Raw genomic sequence first — 18,289 nt, 5'->3', positions numbered from 1 at the left:
AGTGCGTTCCCAGGCTTCCAGCTTGTTGAGGTCATCCTGCAGGAGAGCAACATCATGTGGGCTTCTGATGCGGGAGTAAAGGACGGTGTCGTCTGTGAAGAGTCCAACCTTGGCTTGGATTCCGTCACATCGTTGATATAGATCAAGAAGAGTGTAGGCCCCACAACAGAACCTTGGGGCACTCATGACTCAACTGATCCATAGATGGAGCTCTCACCTTTTATTTTTACAACGACTTGCTGGGTGCAGTCTGAGAGGAAGCTAGAAATCCATCTCTTGGTCATGCCCCTGACACCATAATAGTGCCCCTGACACCATAATCTCTTGGTCATGCCCCTGACACCATAATCTCTTGGTCATGCCCCTGACACCATAATCCTGGCATAATACAGAAGACACTATTAGTCTATTAGTATTAGTTGTTTCATCTTGCAATGTTTTGTCTATACAAAGCAGAGGAGGGAATTTTGCTCAAACTTGGAAAATCTTTCACAACCTTGGAGTTGGAACCTTCTATCAGCTCCTGGTGAGGGAGATATCCCTTGGAAAATATGCAAAGCAGTGATTTGTTGGCTGGGACAATACCTGCTGAGCTGCAGCATGGTGAACACCCTATGAAGACGCCCAGTAAGCAGTAACTAATTCTTGTGTCTCGTATTTCACACAACAACCACTGGCGGCTGAGAGTGAGCTAGAAATTAAACTGTGAAATGACCAGAGGCAAGAGGAAAAGACTGAGATAGAAATCAAGTTGTGCTCAGACTGGGAGGTCCAAGGTGTAATCTTCTCATACCCAAGGTCTTGAAATCGATGAAAAAAAAAATTCCACAGGAGGCAGACTGTAGACATGTTGCAAGTTTGGTATTAATTTATGTGCCCTGAAATCTGTTTGTGATACCTCTTGGCCATAAAGTATTCAAATTGAATTTGTAATAATCATGTTCTTCTATTTCAATCATACCATGATAAGTAACCTCAACTTGTTTAGTGGCTTTTTTGTTCATTCTCCTGAGGTTTGCCACTTGTATTTGTTGAAGTCCAAGTTTTATGTCTGGCAAACTTTCTTATCCAAGTTAAGAGTTATTTAGTAACTTTCATTTTAGTTTTCAGTATGTTTTGCTATGATAATGATAATACTTTTGAAAATACTTGGACAGTTTTGAAAGTACAGTGAAAAATCTTGGCTATTAGAAGCTATGGGCATGGATGATGAAGCTGTCTGGGATGTCATCAATTCTGTGTATTGCATTGATGGATCCTTTGATCAGGTATGAAGTGAAATAGTGGCAAAGTAGAACATTTTTTGTTGCCCTTCCTTGAGTTTATTTCCGAGTCCTATTAGTAGGCTAGTAAATATCTTTATAATATAAGCAAAAAATAAGAAAGAATCAAGGAGCAGGTATATATTAATAGGGTTATCTACATATAAATAAGTTCTGTTCCAAGATTATATATTAAAAATTTAGATCCTGATTTTCCATAATTTTGTGATTCAAAAGTGTCATTTCTCTTGCAGCTGTAAAATCATTTATTTTACTTTGATCTAAAAGTTTGTACTTTGCAAATATTAGTTTTCAAATGCTTGTTGTTGTTCTGATTGGTGCCCTACCTAACTCATACCTAACTACCACCACATGACTGGACAACTTGTCCCATACCTAACTCATACCCTAGTTGGGAAAAGTCTTAACTTTTTTTCTGAAATATCGCAGCTCTAATATCATATAATTTCCAGCAGGTATGAAATCTTGATCCTCTAATGTAATGTATTTTTGTTTGATTGAAGAATTTACAGTCACAAACATGTCATTTCATAAAGCTTTCAACTTCTGCTGTACTTAGTTCCACACTCTCGCTGAAATATCCAGCATAACGAGTCAACCCAAAAGATTTTGTTGGAGATTGCTTAGTTGCGGTCACATCAGACTGCATTATCATGGGTTCAGTTGCCTCTAAAATAAAGACAAATGTAAATGTTATTGTTGCTGTTTCTAGGGTAAAATTGGAGATTTGGGGTAACACATGCACAGGACTTTGGAAATAAGTTTGTGGGTTGTAAATGTCTCTGCATGGCTGGGATATGGAATTTGCGGCTCAAAGAAATAGAATCAAGGCTTGCAAATCCATAAAACCACTGCTCAAAAAATCCAGTCACGGTTCAGAGAGTAGAGGTAGATATTTTTTTCACTAGCTCAGTAGCTCATACCTAACTACCACCACACGACTGGTCTCATGCCTAACTCATACCTACCTACCACCACACGTCATCACCACCGCACATCTGGTCTCTTACCTAACTAAAGAATTAGGCAGAAGCCAACTGCAAAAAAGAAAAATCTAATGGTGTTTGTAATTATTTTTAACCTTATTTAATGTCCTTTCCTCTTTTTTTATAATGAAAATTGAGATGAATGACAAATTTTTGATGTTGCTTTAAGAATTGCATGCGAAAAAATTCTTTCAATGTAAGATTTTTCAAAAATTGTTCCCAATATTCCAGATTGTGACTCATGAAATGAAACTATTAAATATTTTAGGAAATTATTATAACATGCTAATTTACCTCTAGTGTCAGTAGAGTGAATGCAATTTTTTGAATTTATTTTTAGATTAAAACTAGTGATATGAGAAAATGAGATGAACCTCTTTATAATTTAATTTTTGTCGTCTGTAACTTGAAAGATAGATTCATGGCAAAATAAAATTTATCCCCTACAATTTATCATTATGGCTGCTCATTAATAAACTTATTACTCTGATAACTCATAATATCTTGGAAAGTAGATATTTTCCATATTGTTATATTTTAACACGTTGACTATGTATTGGTACATATGTGTACCACGAAATGTATTTCTCCAGGACGTAGTGGTACATAATTCAGGTTGCCTAAAATTGGCCAAATCCAAGAACAAAAATGGCCAAAAAGGCCAATAACTCAATATATATGTACTAGTTTATTTGTAGGTTCCGCTATAAAAATTCCATTTATTTTATTTTTGCAGTATTTAAAATTTAATTAGGAAGTACCTCTATCATAAATTTTAGCCAGCCAACGCAATTGAGAAAAACTAAATCACGGGATTTGTCTGGAAAAAACTCCCCTCTGGCAACCCTGTTAAAAACAGTACAAAAAATGAAATAATAGTACAAGATTAAGCAATCAGAGTCAGAGTGTTAAGAACCAATCACTTTTATGCTGGTCATCCACAGGTGCAAAAGGTGTCTGAAGTTGGCATTTTCTATCAGTTGTCATTCTGGTTTGTCTTACCTGACTTTACATAAGAATAAATTTATTGGTTTGGCCATGATGTATTTTTTTAAACTGGCTGTCTTAGCTGAAACTTTTACTCATGACAAATGTAAATATTTTTGGAGAAATTTTCAATATTGTTACAATATGACATTAGGTATATGTCCAAAAGTCTACTATTTCATGATTTTAAAATATTTTCAGGTTTCCTAGTAGCCATATTGTAATTTAAGTATTATAAAAATGTAGCAATATTGAACAATACTTTGTTGCACATTCAATTAGACAAAGCTATGCATTACCTCAAAATACTTCAGAAAATTTAGTAATTTAAGGAGGTTCATAGCATCATACTCATAGTTATCTCTTTCAAATCTTTTATTTCTAATATCAATTATTTCTTGTGGCAGTGGGATGCCAGTGATGAGGCTGACACTAAGACAGCTCTTGAGCTCATCAAGCAGCTGGATGCTGGACAGATGGTGCTGGATCTTGCCATGGAGTCTGTCTGGACTGCTCTACGGTAAAATATTTTCTTCTTACATCTGTATTTTTACTCTAGTATTAATTTGAAAACAATTTACTGTTTTTATTTGATACAGATATTAGCAAATATCTTTCCCATGCATGTACAAAATGACAAATATAGTTAATATGGCACCTCTAAGCTTTAGTGTTTTACTCTAATATTTATTTTAAAAAGGCTTACTGTATTTATTTGATACAGGTATTAGCAAATATCTTTCCCATGCATGTATAAAATGACAAATATAGTACTATATATGGCACCTCTAAGCTTTAGTGTTTTTTGACTTGAATGCATAAATGGTTACACTGATTGACATTCTGTCACCTACATGGTTATTTATTGAAACTATTTATTTGGTTATTGATGATGTTATGTAGTATTCAGTTATTTGTTGGTAGTTTTGGATCTTTCATTGATTATTTTAGTTTTGAATATTTTGATCAGAAAAATACAGAAATAGCCAGTTGTTGAGAGCACTTACCTCCACCAGGAGAGAGATTGTGCCTGTGTTCTGGCGTGCGGTGTGCATCGATGGGAGCCTCGCCTCCAGCAGCGCCCTGCTCACCTGCTGCCTTGACGCCCTAAAGCTGCTGCACAACTCCGTCGTGGTGCTCACCCCTCTCATCAAAAGGTGAATAGGCCATGGCCTCTTCATCATGAGGTCAGTGGGCCGTGGCAATTGCTGAGGAGCGAACCTTCGATTCACTATAATTACTCGAGGCTCTGCTGCACCTTGTGGCAGTTGCTGTCTGGTTTGCTTCACTAGATTTACCTGCATTACAAAACTCAACAATTTCTGTTATTTTATTACCCATATTACAATTTAATTTGTTAGGTTTTACATATTTGAAGGCAATTTAGTGTTTCACTCATTATGCTATAATGGAAAACATAATATTTTTGTGTGGTGCTGCACAGCAGACCCCTGATGTGTGGTGCTGCACAGCAGACCCCTGACGTGTGATGCTGCACAGCAGACCCCTGACGTGTGGTGCTGCACAGCAGACCCCTGACGTGTGGTGCTGTGACGTCAGTGGGAGGTAATGGGCGACATGACCTCGAGGTAATGGGTGACGTCAGTGGGAGGTAATGGGCGACGTCAGTGGGAGGTAATGGGTGACATCAGTGGCAGGTAATGGGTGCAAGGTCAGCAGTTGTCAGCAGAGGTAATGGGCAACGTCAGCGCCAACCGAAAAGAGCTATTACCTCCTCCATGAGAGGAAGATACCAGGAGTATGTGGCCGTGGGCCGGCTCGTCGCCATGACGCCTGCCCTGGTATATGGTATGGCGCGGCGGCAGTAGTATCACAAATTCCAGTGACGCGGTGTAGCTGAACACTCGCCGTTAGTTTTCTTTATATTATATTTTAAACTCAAAACTATAATCGCCCCCTCTTTTTTACGCTATTAATTTCCAAATATTTAATGTTGAGATACAGTATGATATCAGTTATTATTACTCAGACATTTGTTAATATCTCTTACTCCCCGCAGGTTGTGTGGTCGTGACCCAGGATGATATATTATTATTATTATTCATTATTACCTAGACATTTATTAATATCTCGTTACCTGCAGGTTGTGTGGTCGTACATCCTGGGCATGTTGACTAACCTGACATCGCTGCCGCTGGAGCGCATCCACGCCATGCTGCGCATGTTTGTTGCTGAGGCTGTCGAGTGCAGCGTCGAGGAGCTGCAGGCGCTGCTCGACCTCAAGGTGCTGCAGCACGAGCTACTGCTGGTCAACGGCCAGTACACCCTTAATAAGGGCTAGTCTGTCATTAATAAGGGCGGGCTTGATCTTAATAAGGGCTGACTTGTTCTTAATAAGGGCGGGCTTGTTCTTAATGAGGGCTGGCTTGTTCTTAATAAGGGCTGGCTTGTCATTAATAAGGGCAGGCTTGTTCTTAATGAGGGCTAGCCTCTTCTTAATAAGGGCTGGCTTGTTCTTAATAATGAAGGTTGCTGGACTGCCCTATATATTCATTAACGCGCCCCTGGTCCAGGAAATGATCTTCCCCTTCTGCTTATTTCTATTAAGTAAGATTGGGCAGCTGTGGCTCAAGGTCACGTGGCCTCACCCCAGCTGTGGCTCAAGGTCACGCGGCCTCACCCCAGCTGTGGCTGAAAGTCAGGTGGCCTCACCCCCAGCTGTGGCTGAAAGTCAGGTGGCCTCACCCGTGCTGTGGCTCAAGGTCACGCGGCCTCACCCCAGCTGTGGCTCAAGGTCACGTGGCCTCACCCCAGCTGTGGCTCAAGGTCACGTGGCCTCACCCCAGCTGTGGCTCAAGGTCACGTGGCCTCACCCCAGCTGTGCCTCAAGGTCACGTGACCCTCAATACGATCTCTATTTTTCGTTGCGCTAATTTATAAGATCATTAACTTAGTGTATGTCAGTTTATAAATACAACGGATAAATTACTTATATTTTATTCATCCTTTGAGATCTGGTGCCCATATCGCCATTGTGCCTATCGTGTGACTGGCGCAAGATAAGAGTAATATAAGCGAGATAAGGATGGAGCCGTGACGCTACCGCAACCCCTACATGCAACCCTGCAGGGGTTGCTAACCCTTGGAGATAACTAGGGTCCAGCATCGTTGACCCTTATCAGCTAGAGGCTAAGTCAGGTGGCTGTAATCAGTGTTATCTCATGAGTGTGGGAGAACAGTTAAAAGGTGGCCCAGTTGGCCATTGAGGCTCCAACTGGCCTGACTAACTGGCGGGGTGTTACTCGTGCTATAAGTAACACGTGTTGTAACTGCTATTCTATATCCTTCCTATTGATTAAACTAATTATGCAAACGTTGCTCACTTCATAATTGATCTGCTAACTGGTTAACCAGTAAATCTATTGTCATTTTCACGTGTTTTGATAGTGTTCATTTAGCTAATTGACGCTCTGAACTGTTACCAAAGAAACAGTAGAATCGGTTATCCAGTTGTTAGTTGACAGTTTCAACTCTTTCATATTAGTAATTGGAATATTCGGCCAAATTTCAGTTTAATCAATCATAAAATAACATTTTCATTTGTTATCAAATTCAACAGGTTATTAATTGGAGAAATTAAGTGGATAATACGTCGCCCAAGTGATGGTGAGTATAAAACTAGGGCGCAGTGTGGCAGGGCAGAGGTGGGGCAGTGTGGCAGGGCAGAGGTGGGGCAGTATGGCAGGGCAGAGGTGGGCGCAGTGTGGCAGGGCAGAGGTGGGGCAGTGTGGCAGCTGTCTCTTATACACATCTAGATGTGTATAAGAGACAGCACCTCTGCCCTGCCACACTGCCCCACCTCTGCCCTGCCACACTGCCCCACCCTGTCTCTTATACACATCTAGATGTGTATAAGAGACAGGACGTGTGATGCTGCACAGCAGACCCTTGACGTGTGATGCTGCACAGCAGACCCCTGATGTGTGATGCTGCACAGCAGACCCTTGACGTGTGATGCTGCACAGCAGACCCCTGACGTGTGATGCTGCACAGCAGACCCCTGACGTGTGATGCTGCACAGCAGACCCTTGACGTGTGGTGCTGCACGGCAGACCCCTGACGTGTGATGCTGCACAGCAGACCCTTGACGTGTGGTGCTGCACAGCAGACCCCTGACGTGTGATGCTGCACAGCAGACCCTTGACGTGTAATGCTGCACAGCAGACCCTTGACGTGTGGTGCTGCATTACAGGTGCGAGGAGCTGTGCAGCGTCTGCAACGTGCAGTACTCGGGCTGTTGCAACACGAGTGCAGAGCGTGCAGATGCAGCATCGTGCAGCAGTCTACATGAGGTGATGATGGTGCAGCTGAGAGCAACTCTGCACAGCCAGATGCCAGCTGCTGCAGCTGGTACCCTCAGTGCCATCTACCAAGTGGCCTTCCGCATCTACAGTCACCTGCACCTCAGCCACCTAAGTGAGTCAGCCGTAGTGTTGATGTTGGCCATGTTATTAATATGGAGAAGAAGTGACTGTTACTTGTAAATTTTAGACGTTACTTTGAAAAAGACTTATTAATGACACGAAGCCTTGCACGGCAATTATTTCTCGACCCACCGGCCAACAGTCCGGCCTTCACCTATGTCTGCGGAGCTAGACTGCATAACGAACTGGTGTGACGGTTACAACTGAAGAACAACATTTTGGCGTGAATTTTTGGCTGAAAACATTTTGGCATGAATTTCGCATCCTCATAACGCAGTCTTTCTGCAAACTTGAGCCTACATTGAAGTCGCCACGCTCCTAGCAACAGTGTGTCCGGGCTTAGCGCTCGAGATGCCCTCGGCCGATACAAACTTAAATCAAACCAAATCCCATGTCATGTCACTCCAGTAACATTGCTTGATGACTTTCAACTGCTCTCAACTTTTATGCAGTATACCAGCAATTCAATATTATTCTACTATTTACACTCGGGATTACCTATACTATTTATTCAATTCAGCCATGCCATATAGCCACACTATTGACCCATGCCATTCCCCCAGGGTATGTATATTCTAATCCCCTCTACAGGAGTGGGCGGTGATGCCGTAGGGGACCAGGGGGTGTGTGGGGGGTGTCTCAGTGAAGGAGGGCAGTGTGACTGCCTGAGCCTCAGCAACACATTCACTGAAATAAATAAGTGAGTCAAAGCATTCACATGAGTAATATGTTATTAACTCATCGATTGTTGTGGCTGATTAGTCTAGTTTGAACTACACGTCAATACTCATCTGTTGCATTGAATCATTGATCGTCAATAATAATGAGTACTGTACCTGGTAAGTGTCACCCTAAAGCAACAATTTGTAGAACTCTTCATGTTCTAGTGTCCGATTTGCATGTGGTGGATGACACTAAATGCTCTGACCTTCCCAGGCCCACTCTAAACGTTCCTAAATAAAATATTATAAAGGTATAGGTAAAATTATTCCATTGTAGTTGCCTCGTTTTCGGTTGTAATACAGTCTACAAGGCCAAAAAAGTATATTATTCAGTATGTATTTTTGAATGCATATTGTGAAGATAATTTGAGAATATGAGTTCCCTCGTAGTACAGTCAAAAATACCAAAAATGTATACTATTCAGTATGTGTTTTTGAATGCATATTGATCATTTGATAATCTGAATTAACGTGTGTGTCGCAGAGTGACGTGGCAAGTCGGTGTGGCGGAGGAGCTCTGCAGCTCTGTGGCTGCGGCGCGTCTTGTGGCCGCCGTGCGTGGCGCTGTGGCTGACGCCTGCGCCTTGCCACACGACGCCCCTAGACTACAGCCACTGCTGAAGGTGAGTGTGGCTAGTGAGGCTACTGGGCATAAGTGAGGCTAGTGTGGCTATGTGCATATTTTGTAACTGGGTAAGGTTCTATCCACTCAAGCCAACTACCTACTCAAAGTTTGCTGCCCACTCAAGTCCTCACTGTTGCCCACTCAAAATTTGCTGCCCACCCAAGTCCTCTCTGTTGCCCATTCAAAATTTGCTGCCCACCCAAGTCCTCTCTGTTGCCCACTCAAATATTGCTGCCCACTCAAGTCCTCACTGTTGCCAACTCAAATATTGCTGCCCACTCAAGTCCTCTCTGTTGCCCATTCAAAATTTGCTCCCACTCAAGTCCTCACTGTTGCCCACTCAAATATTGCTGCCCACTCAAGTCCTCACTGTTGCCCACTCAAAATTTGCTGCCCACTCAAGTCCTCTCTGTCGCCTACTCAAAATTTGCTGCCCACTCAAGTCCTCTCTGTCGCTTACTCAAAATTTGCTACCCACTCGAGACATCTCTGTTGCCCATTCAAAATTTGCTGCCCACTCAAGCCCTCTTTGTTGCAGTGGTACGCCGCTACGGGTGTGGGTTGGTTGCGGGTGGTGAGCAACCCACTCCTCCCCTCACCCACCTCATCCCACCCCCTGTACCGTGCCTGCCACGGTCTCCTCATCCGCACCTTCGTCAACACCCGCGTCCCCAACCTCTTCCCCATCGTCATAGGTGAGAATCTCTAACCACTTCCCCATCGCTGTAGGTGAGGGCGGTACAGTTATGTCCCACTGCCCATGGGGCCTTGATGGCACGCATGACCTGGCTACTGAGGGCAAAATACAGAAGGTATCGGTCCACCGTGGCCTGGGACTGTTACCGTACGTCCGAAACGCTTACCAAGGATGCCTGTGCCCACAACCTCTTTGCCACTGCACTGTGCGACCGTTGGCTGGTCACTGGCCATCCTGCTGGCATAATATGGCTCGCTCGAAGCAAAGTGTTCCGCTGTGGGTAAAAGAGACGACCACTACAGCCTTCTGACGTTCTGACGTCAACAACGTATCGAGGTACATAAATCATTACTCTGCTTCAATTGTAGCTCAGCCAGAAATTTATAATTTAATAACGTGCTTTCTACAGACTACCCTGAGTCGCGGCACGCCATCGCCGACCTGCGATCCTGCCTGCAGGTGGTGGACGTGCACCAGCACCTGGTGGCCAGCCTGCGTGCCAGCATACAGGTACGTGCACTGTCCCCTGCTAGGGACCTTCTCTAGAACATCTCCTAGGGACCTTCTCTAGAACATCTCCTAGGGACCTTCTCTAGAACAACTCCTAGGAACCTTCTCTAGAACAACTCCTAGAGCTGTCTCTTATACACATCTAGATGTGTATAAGAGACAGCCTAGGGACCTTCTCTAGAACATCTCCTAGAGACCTTCTCTAGAACATCTCTTAGGGACCTTCTCTAGAACATCTCCAATTGACCTCTTTAAGAACAACTATCTACCGGTAGCGTATCTCAGATACTAGCGCTGAGTGCTGTACTTATTACTTCTTTACAATTTATTAGTTTATTATCAATAATATTTATTATCAATAATATTAGTTCTTTGCAATTGTAGTTATTAGTTCTTTACATGACGCACTGATAGTACGCTCTGTCACATGACTTATGCTTATAGTGACTCATGTTTTTAGTGACTCATATTAATGTGCTGAGGACTGACGCTGTGCTGCACACAGAACCGCATGCTGCACCCGGGCGTCAAGACGCTGCACGTGCTGCACGCATACTTCTCCATCATCAAGGCCCTAAAGGCCCTCGAGCCCCGTGGCGCGCTCCTCGACCTCGTCACCGAGCCCGTCAGGTGAGCTTGGGGGCATGGCGGCGTGGGTGAAGTGGAGGTCATGGGTGCCATGGGGTCACTATAGTCATGGGTATCATTAGTGTCATGGGTGCCATATAGGACCAGGTGGGGGTCATGAGTGCCGTGGAGTCATACGTGTCATGGGTGCCATAAGTGTTGTGGATGCCTTAGAGGACCCGGTGGAGTTCATGGGTGCCGTGGGTGTCAAAAGTGTGACTGAATGCAACGTCCCTCACATCCCCTTCTCCCCAGGACGTACCTGAGGAGCCGTAAGGACTTCGTGCGCTACATCGTGACGAGTCTCACTGATGGCGGGGGCGACGGCGGCGGTGGAGGTGACGGGGGCGGCCTGGGAGGTGGGGGTGACGCCCTGGAGTTGTCAGAGGACGTCATGGACGGCGACGCGGTGGACGACGGCAGCGCCGCCGCGGGCGACGAGGAGTGGCGCCAGTGGACGCCAGACGCTGTCTATGCCCAGAGTGAGGCGCCCCTGGTGGTGGTAGTGGTTGTGATGGTGGTGGTGGCGGATGACATTAATGATGATGCTTGGCAGTGATGACGATGATGTTGGAAAATAGATATGGTAGTGACGATCTACATCTGCTGTGACCAATATGGTGATAACGGTGACCAGTGTGCATTTTTGTATCACTTAATTTTAACGATAACATCAGACAAATGATGGCCCCCATTGTCAATGCATTCAGTTAATCGATTTTGAAGTTCCGTTCAACTCACTGAAGCATATTGACGAGTATGTTGGCGATGGCTTGGCGTATGTTGTTCTTCAAGTGAGGTAGGGTCCATGGACAGTCATGGTAAACAATTGATTTAAGGTAACTTTCTCTTAATGTGTTCACTCACGTAACAATCGATTTCTGATCAGGAACCCGACCTGAAGGACGAATACGGAACCTAGTACGGAGTGCTCGTTTAGTAGCGATAATGGAATGACCTTTAGAAAAGTACGCCTTGACAGCAAACGCACGCCACTCACTTGTCCAATGGAGAGCGGCAGCTGACTAGGCGGGACACACAACTTCACGACCTTGCCTTTCAAACGAAATACTCCCGCCCTTTTTCCTACGACTTCTTTCTGCTTAGTGCGAAGTGCAAAACAGGAAGTTTCCGTAAATCACCCTGCAGTAGGTTGAAAATTTCCTACACTTGCAATTATACCGCTAAGATCAAACGTGACCAGCTGTAACTTGGGCGTTAAATTTTTGTTAGCAATCAGTTAATCTGATGATCATGACCGGGGTACTGGTTCCTCTCTTACAGGACCCTCCTCTCGCCAGGGATCACATGCGTCAAGCAATTATATTTGCGTATCAGATTTGTCGAATAGTAGCTTAGCTCTCTTCTGTTCAATTTGCAGCATTGTTCATGAGTATCCGATTAGTTACTTATTAGTTCTTTACGCGTTCAATTTGTTATAGCTCTTTCGTTTGTAGCCGACATATATAGTAGTTTTCGTATCGTTGTCCGATTTGTAAATAGCTATTGTTTTGTTTCTGATTTGCCTTAATTCCACGTTTAGATTTGTTACTTCCATTGTTGGCTGTTCATTTTTAAATATATACACTTCAGCTTTCTAATTGACATTTTAAACAACGTCCACCCAAGAATTGTTCACTAAGCCTATAGGGAAGCATCTTACAATTTCCGGTCATTGATAGGCTTGACAAGACGACCTGAGGTGACTCTACTAGTCATTGAAATATTTAAGGCTAGTTCGTCACAATGGTGATATTGATAATTATCAGTGATCATGTTGATCACTTGTAGTTGTGAGCTTAATGATGTCAATGATAATGTTGCAGGGAAGACATGTGAGAGCCGCAGCAGCGACGTGCTGTCCCTGCTGGTGGAGATCTACGGCAGCGCTGACCTCTTCATCTGCGAGTACCGCGCGCTGCTGGCCGACCGCCTCCTGGCGGCGCTGGACTGCTCTAAAACGGCGGTCACGGCCGAGACCAAACACCTCGAGCACATCAAAAAGAGGTACGGCCCTCTCGGAGCACATCAATAACATCGGACTCTTGGCACATCAAGAAGTGGTACGGCCCTTCGTGGCACATCAAGAAGAGGTAAGGCCCCTCGTAGCACATCAATAACATCGGACTCTTGGCACCTCAAGAAGTGGTACGGACACTCGTGGCACATCAAGAAGAGGTACGGCCCCTCGTAGCATATCAAGAAGAGGTACGGTCCCTCGTGGCACATCAAGAAGAGGTACGGCCCTCTCGCAGCACATCAAAAAGAGGTACGGCCCCTCGTGGCACATCAAGAAGAGGTACGGCCCTCTCGTAGCACATCAAAAAGAGGTACGGCCCTAAGAGGTACGGCCCCTCGTGGCACATCAAGAAGAGGTACGGTCCCTCGTGGCACATCAAAAAGAGGTACGGCCCCTCGTGGCACATCAAAAAGAGGTACGGCCCCTCGTGGCACATCAAAAAGAGGTACGGCCCCTCGTGGCACATCAAGAAGAGGTACGGCCCCTCGTGGCACATCAAAAAGAGGTACGGCCTCTCGTGGCACATCAAAAAGAGGTACGGTCCCCCGTGGTACATCGAGAAGAAGTACGGTCCCTCGTGGCACATCAAGAAGAGGTACGGCCCCTCGTGGCACATCATGGATGATGGGCCCAATGATCAATAACCATGGCACAATGACCGCAGGTTCGGCACCAGCATCATCACTAACAATGATCAATGACCGCAGGTTCGGCACCAGCATCATCACTAACAATGATCAATGACCGCAGGTTCGGCACCAGCAGCACCACTAACAATGATCAATGACCGCAGGTTCGGCACCAGCAGCNTGGGCGCATGCAAGTGTGGCAGGGCAGAGGTGGGCGCAGTATGGCAGGGCAGAGGTGGGCGCAGTGTAGCGCGTGCCCAGACTGATGTATTGTAAGGTAACGATGATAGTGATATAGCAAGCCTCAGGCCTTCGCACTACAGCTGTTGTGCTCTAATCTGCTTCAGCTTCATACCTCCTCACTTCTGACTCCGTGTGAGCACCATATCCCTCATCCCTCTGTTCCACTTGTGAGGGAACCCCGCACCTCTCTTCACACATAATTTAATTTGTGACCTCTCTATACAAATAATTCAAACCACGCATCTCTCACCACGCACCTCTCTTCACAAATAATTCAACTCACGCACCTCTCTTCACAACTAATTTAACCCACGTGCCTCTCTTCACAAATAATATAATTTAAAATATCTCTGCAGGTCTGATGTAGCGAGTCATGAGTCAGTGGTGTGTGACGGCAGCCATCTTGGTGGCGGCCGTGGTGATGGTCGTGGTCGGCATCGTGTTGCCTCTGGTCTTCCCCTTCGTCTTGAATACGAAGCTGGACGCCATCTTAGTTCTCAGACAAGACAGTCCAAACATTGACAACTTCATCAAGCCGCCCATCGCATTTCAACACGGCTTTTACTTCTTCAACGTCACCAACAAGGATGAAATACTACGTGGCTTCAAGCCCATGGTAGTGGAAGTTGGTCCATTTTTCTACTACGAGTTTTCGGAAAAGACTGACATCTTCTGGGATGATCCGAAGAGCACAGTGTCTTACCGAAAAAATTCCACTTTTTATTTCGTGCCCCATAAATCAGCTGGTCTTTCAGAAGACACTTTGATCACTACAGTAAATCCTATCATGTTGACCCTGGCGTCTTTGGTTGAAGACATGGAGTTGACAGAAGCGGCTCGAGCCATTTTAGAAATCTATCTGTGGCGGTTCGAAATGGAACCTTTCATAACGAAACCAGCCAGGGAACTTCTCTTTGATGGCTACGAGGAACCAATACTAAGAGCTTTGTCAACCTATACCAAGAACCCGGTGCACGAAACGGGAAGGTTCGGCTACTACTATCCGAAGAATCAAACGAAAGATGTTGAAATCGTCGTTAACACTGGGGCCTTTAATATCAGCGACATCATGAAACTTGTGGCGTTTGATGGGCATTCCTCGATCGAGGTGTGGAGTGAAGATAGATGTAACAGCATGGAAGGTAATCTTGCAGCCCCCTTCCCGCGTCCCATAACCCCCGAAAGGCCAATAGTAATGTTTTCTCCAGCTTTATGTCGTTCTATTCGTTTCGAATTCAACGGGAGTGTGAGCATGGACAAGCTACAGCTATACAGGTACAGGGTGCCTTACTCATTACTTGCCAAAACAAAAGAAAACGCGTGCTATTGCACGGACGAGTTCACGTGTCGTGATTCTATGGCATATCTCGCGCCATGCAGGAAGGGGGTGCCCATCATGGCGTCCTACCCTCATTTCTACATGGGTTCCGAAAAAGATATAAATTCCATTAAAGGTTTGAGCCCAGACGAGAAGAAGCATGAAACATACCTGGATGTTGACCCCGTCACAGGAATGTCGTTGCGGGCCAAGAAACGGGTTCAGATCAACATGCCATTCAGAAGATTCGCCGAGCTACCAGCTTTGTCCAAAATCCAAGAGGTGATTTTCCCTATCCTGTGGATGGATCAGGGAATCGAGGCTCCTAAAGAGTCCACGGAACTTCTTTACGCAAGAGCAGTGTACCCGCAAGTGGTACTGAATGCTGTGTGCTACACCCTCATAGCTTTAGGTATAGTACTTTGTATTCTTACTTTTATTTGGATATTATTCAGATATCGGAGGAGGAAACCCCCGGGCCCTGCAGTCGCTCCGCCGACGCACGAGACGAGCAAAAACATTGAGCAGCAGAAACCTTTCCTGGAGACATAAACTTCTGACTTATGAAGTATATTAATACAAGATATAGAACGCTGTTCTTCCAGCACATCCATCACTGCTGTAATGGGCTCGCAAATACATGGTAATAAAATTTAGCGTTTGTTTTGAATCCAAGCCTGTGAAAAAATAGAATTTCTAATTTACGAAAGAATAAGTCGCTCACGTTCTCGGTGAAGCAGAAGCAAATCTTCAACGCTTAAGAATTCATAATAATGAGTTATCTCATTCATAAAGGTGTCTAATATATACGCTGTCTCGCTATCACGTCACATGACGCACACGTCACCTGACACACTTCAAATGCGCACAGCTACTGCGCTTCGCAACTTGCTGCCCCAGTTATTACACCTCTTCAGTTGGGACCTCAGTTATTACACCTTCACAGTCGAGGCCCTCAGTTTTTACACTCCACCAGCTGGAGCCTCAGTTATTACAGCCTGCCATTTTCTAACCATGTTCCTCTCTGGCCAGTTGAGTGAGGCCCTAGATTAGACGATTGCCATTGCATCAATATACAGCACTCAGTGCCTAATTATTCCCCCAATATATTCGTGTAAAGTCAATCAAGCGATTCATCTAGTAACTAGGAAATGCGCACCAAACATTCAACCACTATGAATTATACATGGCTTACATTTATCAACAGCCCGCCGTTCATACAGCATGCGAGGAGGCCCCTGAGTTATTTTTATACGCAACAGAGCGTCCATTCAGACCTCAGTTGAACGAGCGATGAATGCAGTCCCTGACACGAGAACTGCAGTACGCAACCCTTGATGCAGTAGCTGCTGAACGCAACCCTCGATGCAAGAGCTGCTGCACGCAACCCTTGCTGCAAGAGCTGCTGCACGCAACCCTTTGCACGCAACCCTTGATGCAGGAGCTGCTGCATGCAACCCTTGATGCAAGAGCTGCTGCACGCAACTCTTGATGCAAGAGCTGCTGCACGCAACTCTTGATGCAAGAGCTGCTGCACGCAACTCTTGATGCAAGAGCTGCAGCATGCAACCCTTGATGCAGGAGCTGCTGCACGCAACCCTTGATGCAAGAGCTGCTGAACGCAACTCTTGATGCAAGAGCTGCAGCGCACCCCCCTTGATGCAGGAGCTGCAGCACGCAATCCTTGATGCAAGAGCTGCCGCGCCACCCTCCGGCTCACAGAAATGTTCGTAGGAACAGCACAGCGCACCACCAGCTCTAACGACAAAGCACCGTAACCTTGAGACACTTTACCCACCACGCCACCCCACCGCTAGCCATTGTGGATGTGGGACAAAAATATTAACGTATTGCCACACTAAAAAGAATCATGGTCGAGTCAAGAGGTGTTGCTGCAACGAGATTAGCAGCTTAGGCTCACAGTTTGTATCATATTCTTAGCTAACTCAAATACTAATACACCTTTTATACAAAAATCTAGCATATTCTGTTAATTTTTGCACAGACTTGCTGAATATATCAGTAAATGAACAAAAGCAGCATATCAAGGCTAGGTGATGCAAGGGGAAATTTAAATTCTGGTCAGTCTCAGTGATGACAGATTCACTGCTCCTATTGCAGTACACTAGTTCCTCGCTTGTCATGTTAAAGATTAATAGAGCTGTAGACGAGTAGTCAGCAAGTTATAAAGACCAGTAGTAAGTAAGCCAGCATCTTAAATAGACCGTTTGTCAGGCAGTCAGTTAGCCAGCAAGTTATACAGACCGTTTGTCAGGCAGTCATTTAGCCAGCAAGTTATATAAACCGTTCCTCAGGCAGTCATTTAGCCAGTAAGTTACATATCCTGTTCCTCAGGCAGTCATTCAGCCAGCAAGTTATATAGACCGTTCCTCAAGCATTCTGTTAGCCAGCTTATCGATTCAAATCGGCGACCCACTTAGCTTTTCAGTTATTACGATGTCCTGATTTTCGGCCTATCAGCTGGTCAGATAGTCTACTTGTCAGTTATTCAAATGGTATACTATTCGTTTAGTCAGCACAACAGCCTGCCAATTCCCGTCAATACAACTTTTAACAACACTGCACCGAACTCGCCTCGCTACAAGAGTGGCGAAAACTCACCAAATTCCCGATTTACATTTGTCTGTTTTTCCACAACACATAGAGTGATAACACGAAGCTCTTGAAATTTCATTAAGAAGTTAGTACTTTTTATACCGTTTTTTCTCGCTCGTATTGGAGTCCGGCGACATAAGTACAGTGGCCGAGTGGCGACTCGGGTGTCATAGAAGGTAGTAGTCTGCCCGCCTCTTGGAGCCAGTGAATACGCTGACAATAATTTATGAGCAAATTTTTTACACTTTGTGAAATATTGAGTCTACTGGGTATTTATGTAGAAAAGTTATTAATATTGTTTAACTCTCGTTAAGGTAAAGAAGCTATCGAATACAAGTTAAACTGTCGAATCAATCAAATTCATATACCACAATAAATAATATGCGATGTTATGCTCAGTGAAGGCTAACCAATCAGCTCAACCGAGCAGCTGTTCCTGGTGTTGCCCACTGAAGCATACCTGCTGAGTGCAGACTATAAAAGCGACGCTTCACGGCTTCAGTTACTCTAACACAGCCGCGCGTAGTGGATGTGTGGTTTGTGCTCTTCTCACATGTGTTATGAATTTCTTTATAAAATCA

General features: G+C 44.9%; 2 protein-coding genes across 2 annotated transcripts; both read left to right on the top strand.

Moving 5' to 3' along the window:
* Positions 1-945: 945 nt before the first annotated feature.
* On the top strand, positions 946-13,689 carry LOC108673233 (anaphase-promoting complex subunit 2). Its single transcript, XM_047880021.1, has 12 exons — positions 946-1,268; positions 3,664-3,776; positions 4,273-4,413; positions 7,470-7,693; positions 8,293-8,401; positions 8,908-9,046; positions 9,587-9,743; positions 10,155-10,255; positions 10,761-10,885; positions 11,138-11,364; positions 12,709-12,889; positions 13,653-13,689. Exons 1-12 carry the CDS (start codon positions 1,197-1,199, stop codon positions 13,687-13,689), a joined length of 1,626 nt encoding a protein of 541 aa, XP_047735977.1. The 5' UTR covers positions 946-1,196.
* LOC108673303 (lysosome membrane protein 2) lies at positions 6,692-15,729 on the top strand. The gene is made up of 2 exons (XM_018161109.2): positions 6,692-6,883; positions 14,131-15,729. The coding sequence occupies exon 2, from the start codon at positions 14,148-14,150 to the stop codon at positions 15,642-15,644; it is 1,497 nt and encodes a 498-aa protein (XP_018016598.1). The 5' UTR covers positions 6,692-6,883; positions 14,131-14,147; the 3' UTR covers positions 15,645-15,729.
* Positions 15,730-18,289: the final 2,560 nt, after the last annotated feature.

The sequence above is a fragment of the Hyalella azteca genome, unplaced genomic scaffold, assembly GCF_000764305.2.
Source record: "Hyalella azteca isolate HAZT.00-mixed unplaced genomic scaffold, Hazt_2.0.2 contig456, whole genome shotgun sequence".
Taxonomy (NCBI): domain Eukaryota; kingdom Metazoa; phylum Arthropoda; class Malacostraca; order Amphipoda; family Hyalellidae; genus Hyalella; species Hyalella azteca.
This window is presented reverse-complemented; position numbering and strand designations above follow the sequence as displayed.

Bases quoted from the DNA above. Each gene is read 5' to 3' on its own strand.
- LOC108673303 (XM_018161109.2), top strand. From the start codon at position 14,148: ATGAGTCAGTGGTGTGTGACGGCAGCCATCTTGGTGGCGGCCGTGGTG.
- LOC108673233 (XM_047880021.1), top strand. From the start codon at position 1,197: ATGGGCATGGATGATGAAGCTGTCTGGGATGTCATCAATTCTGTGTAT. The intron at 4,414-7,469 runs GTGAATAGGCCA...GCTGCATTACAG, and splicing joins CTCACCCCTCTCATCAAAAG to GTGCGAGGAGCTGTGCAGCG. The intron at 10,886-11,137 runs GTGAGCTTGGGG...CCTTCTCCCCAG, and splicing joins CTCGTCACCGAGCCCGTCAG to GACGTACCTGAGGAGCCGTA.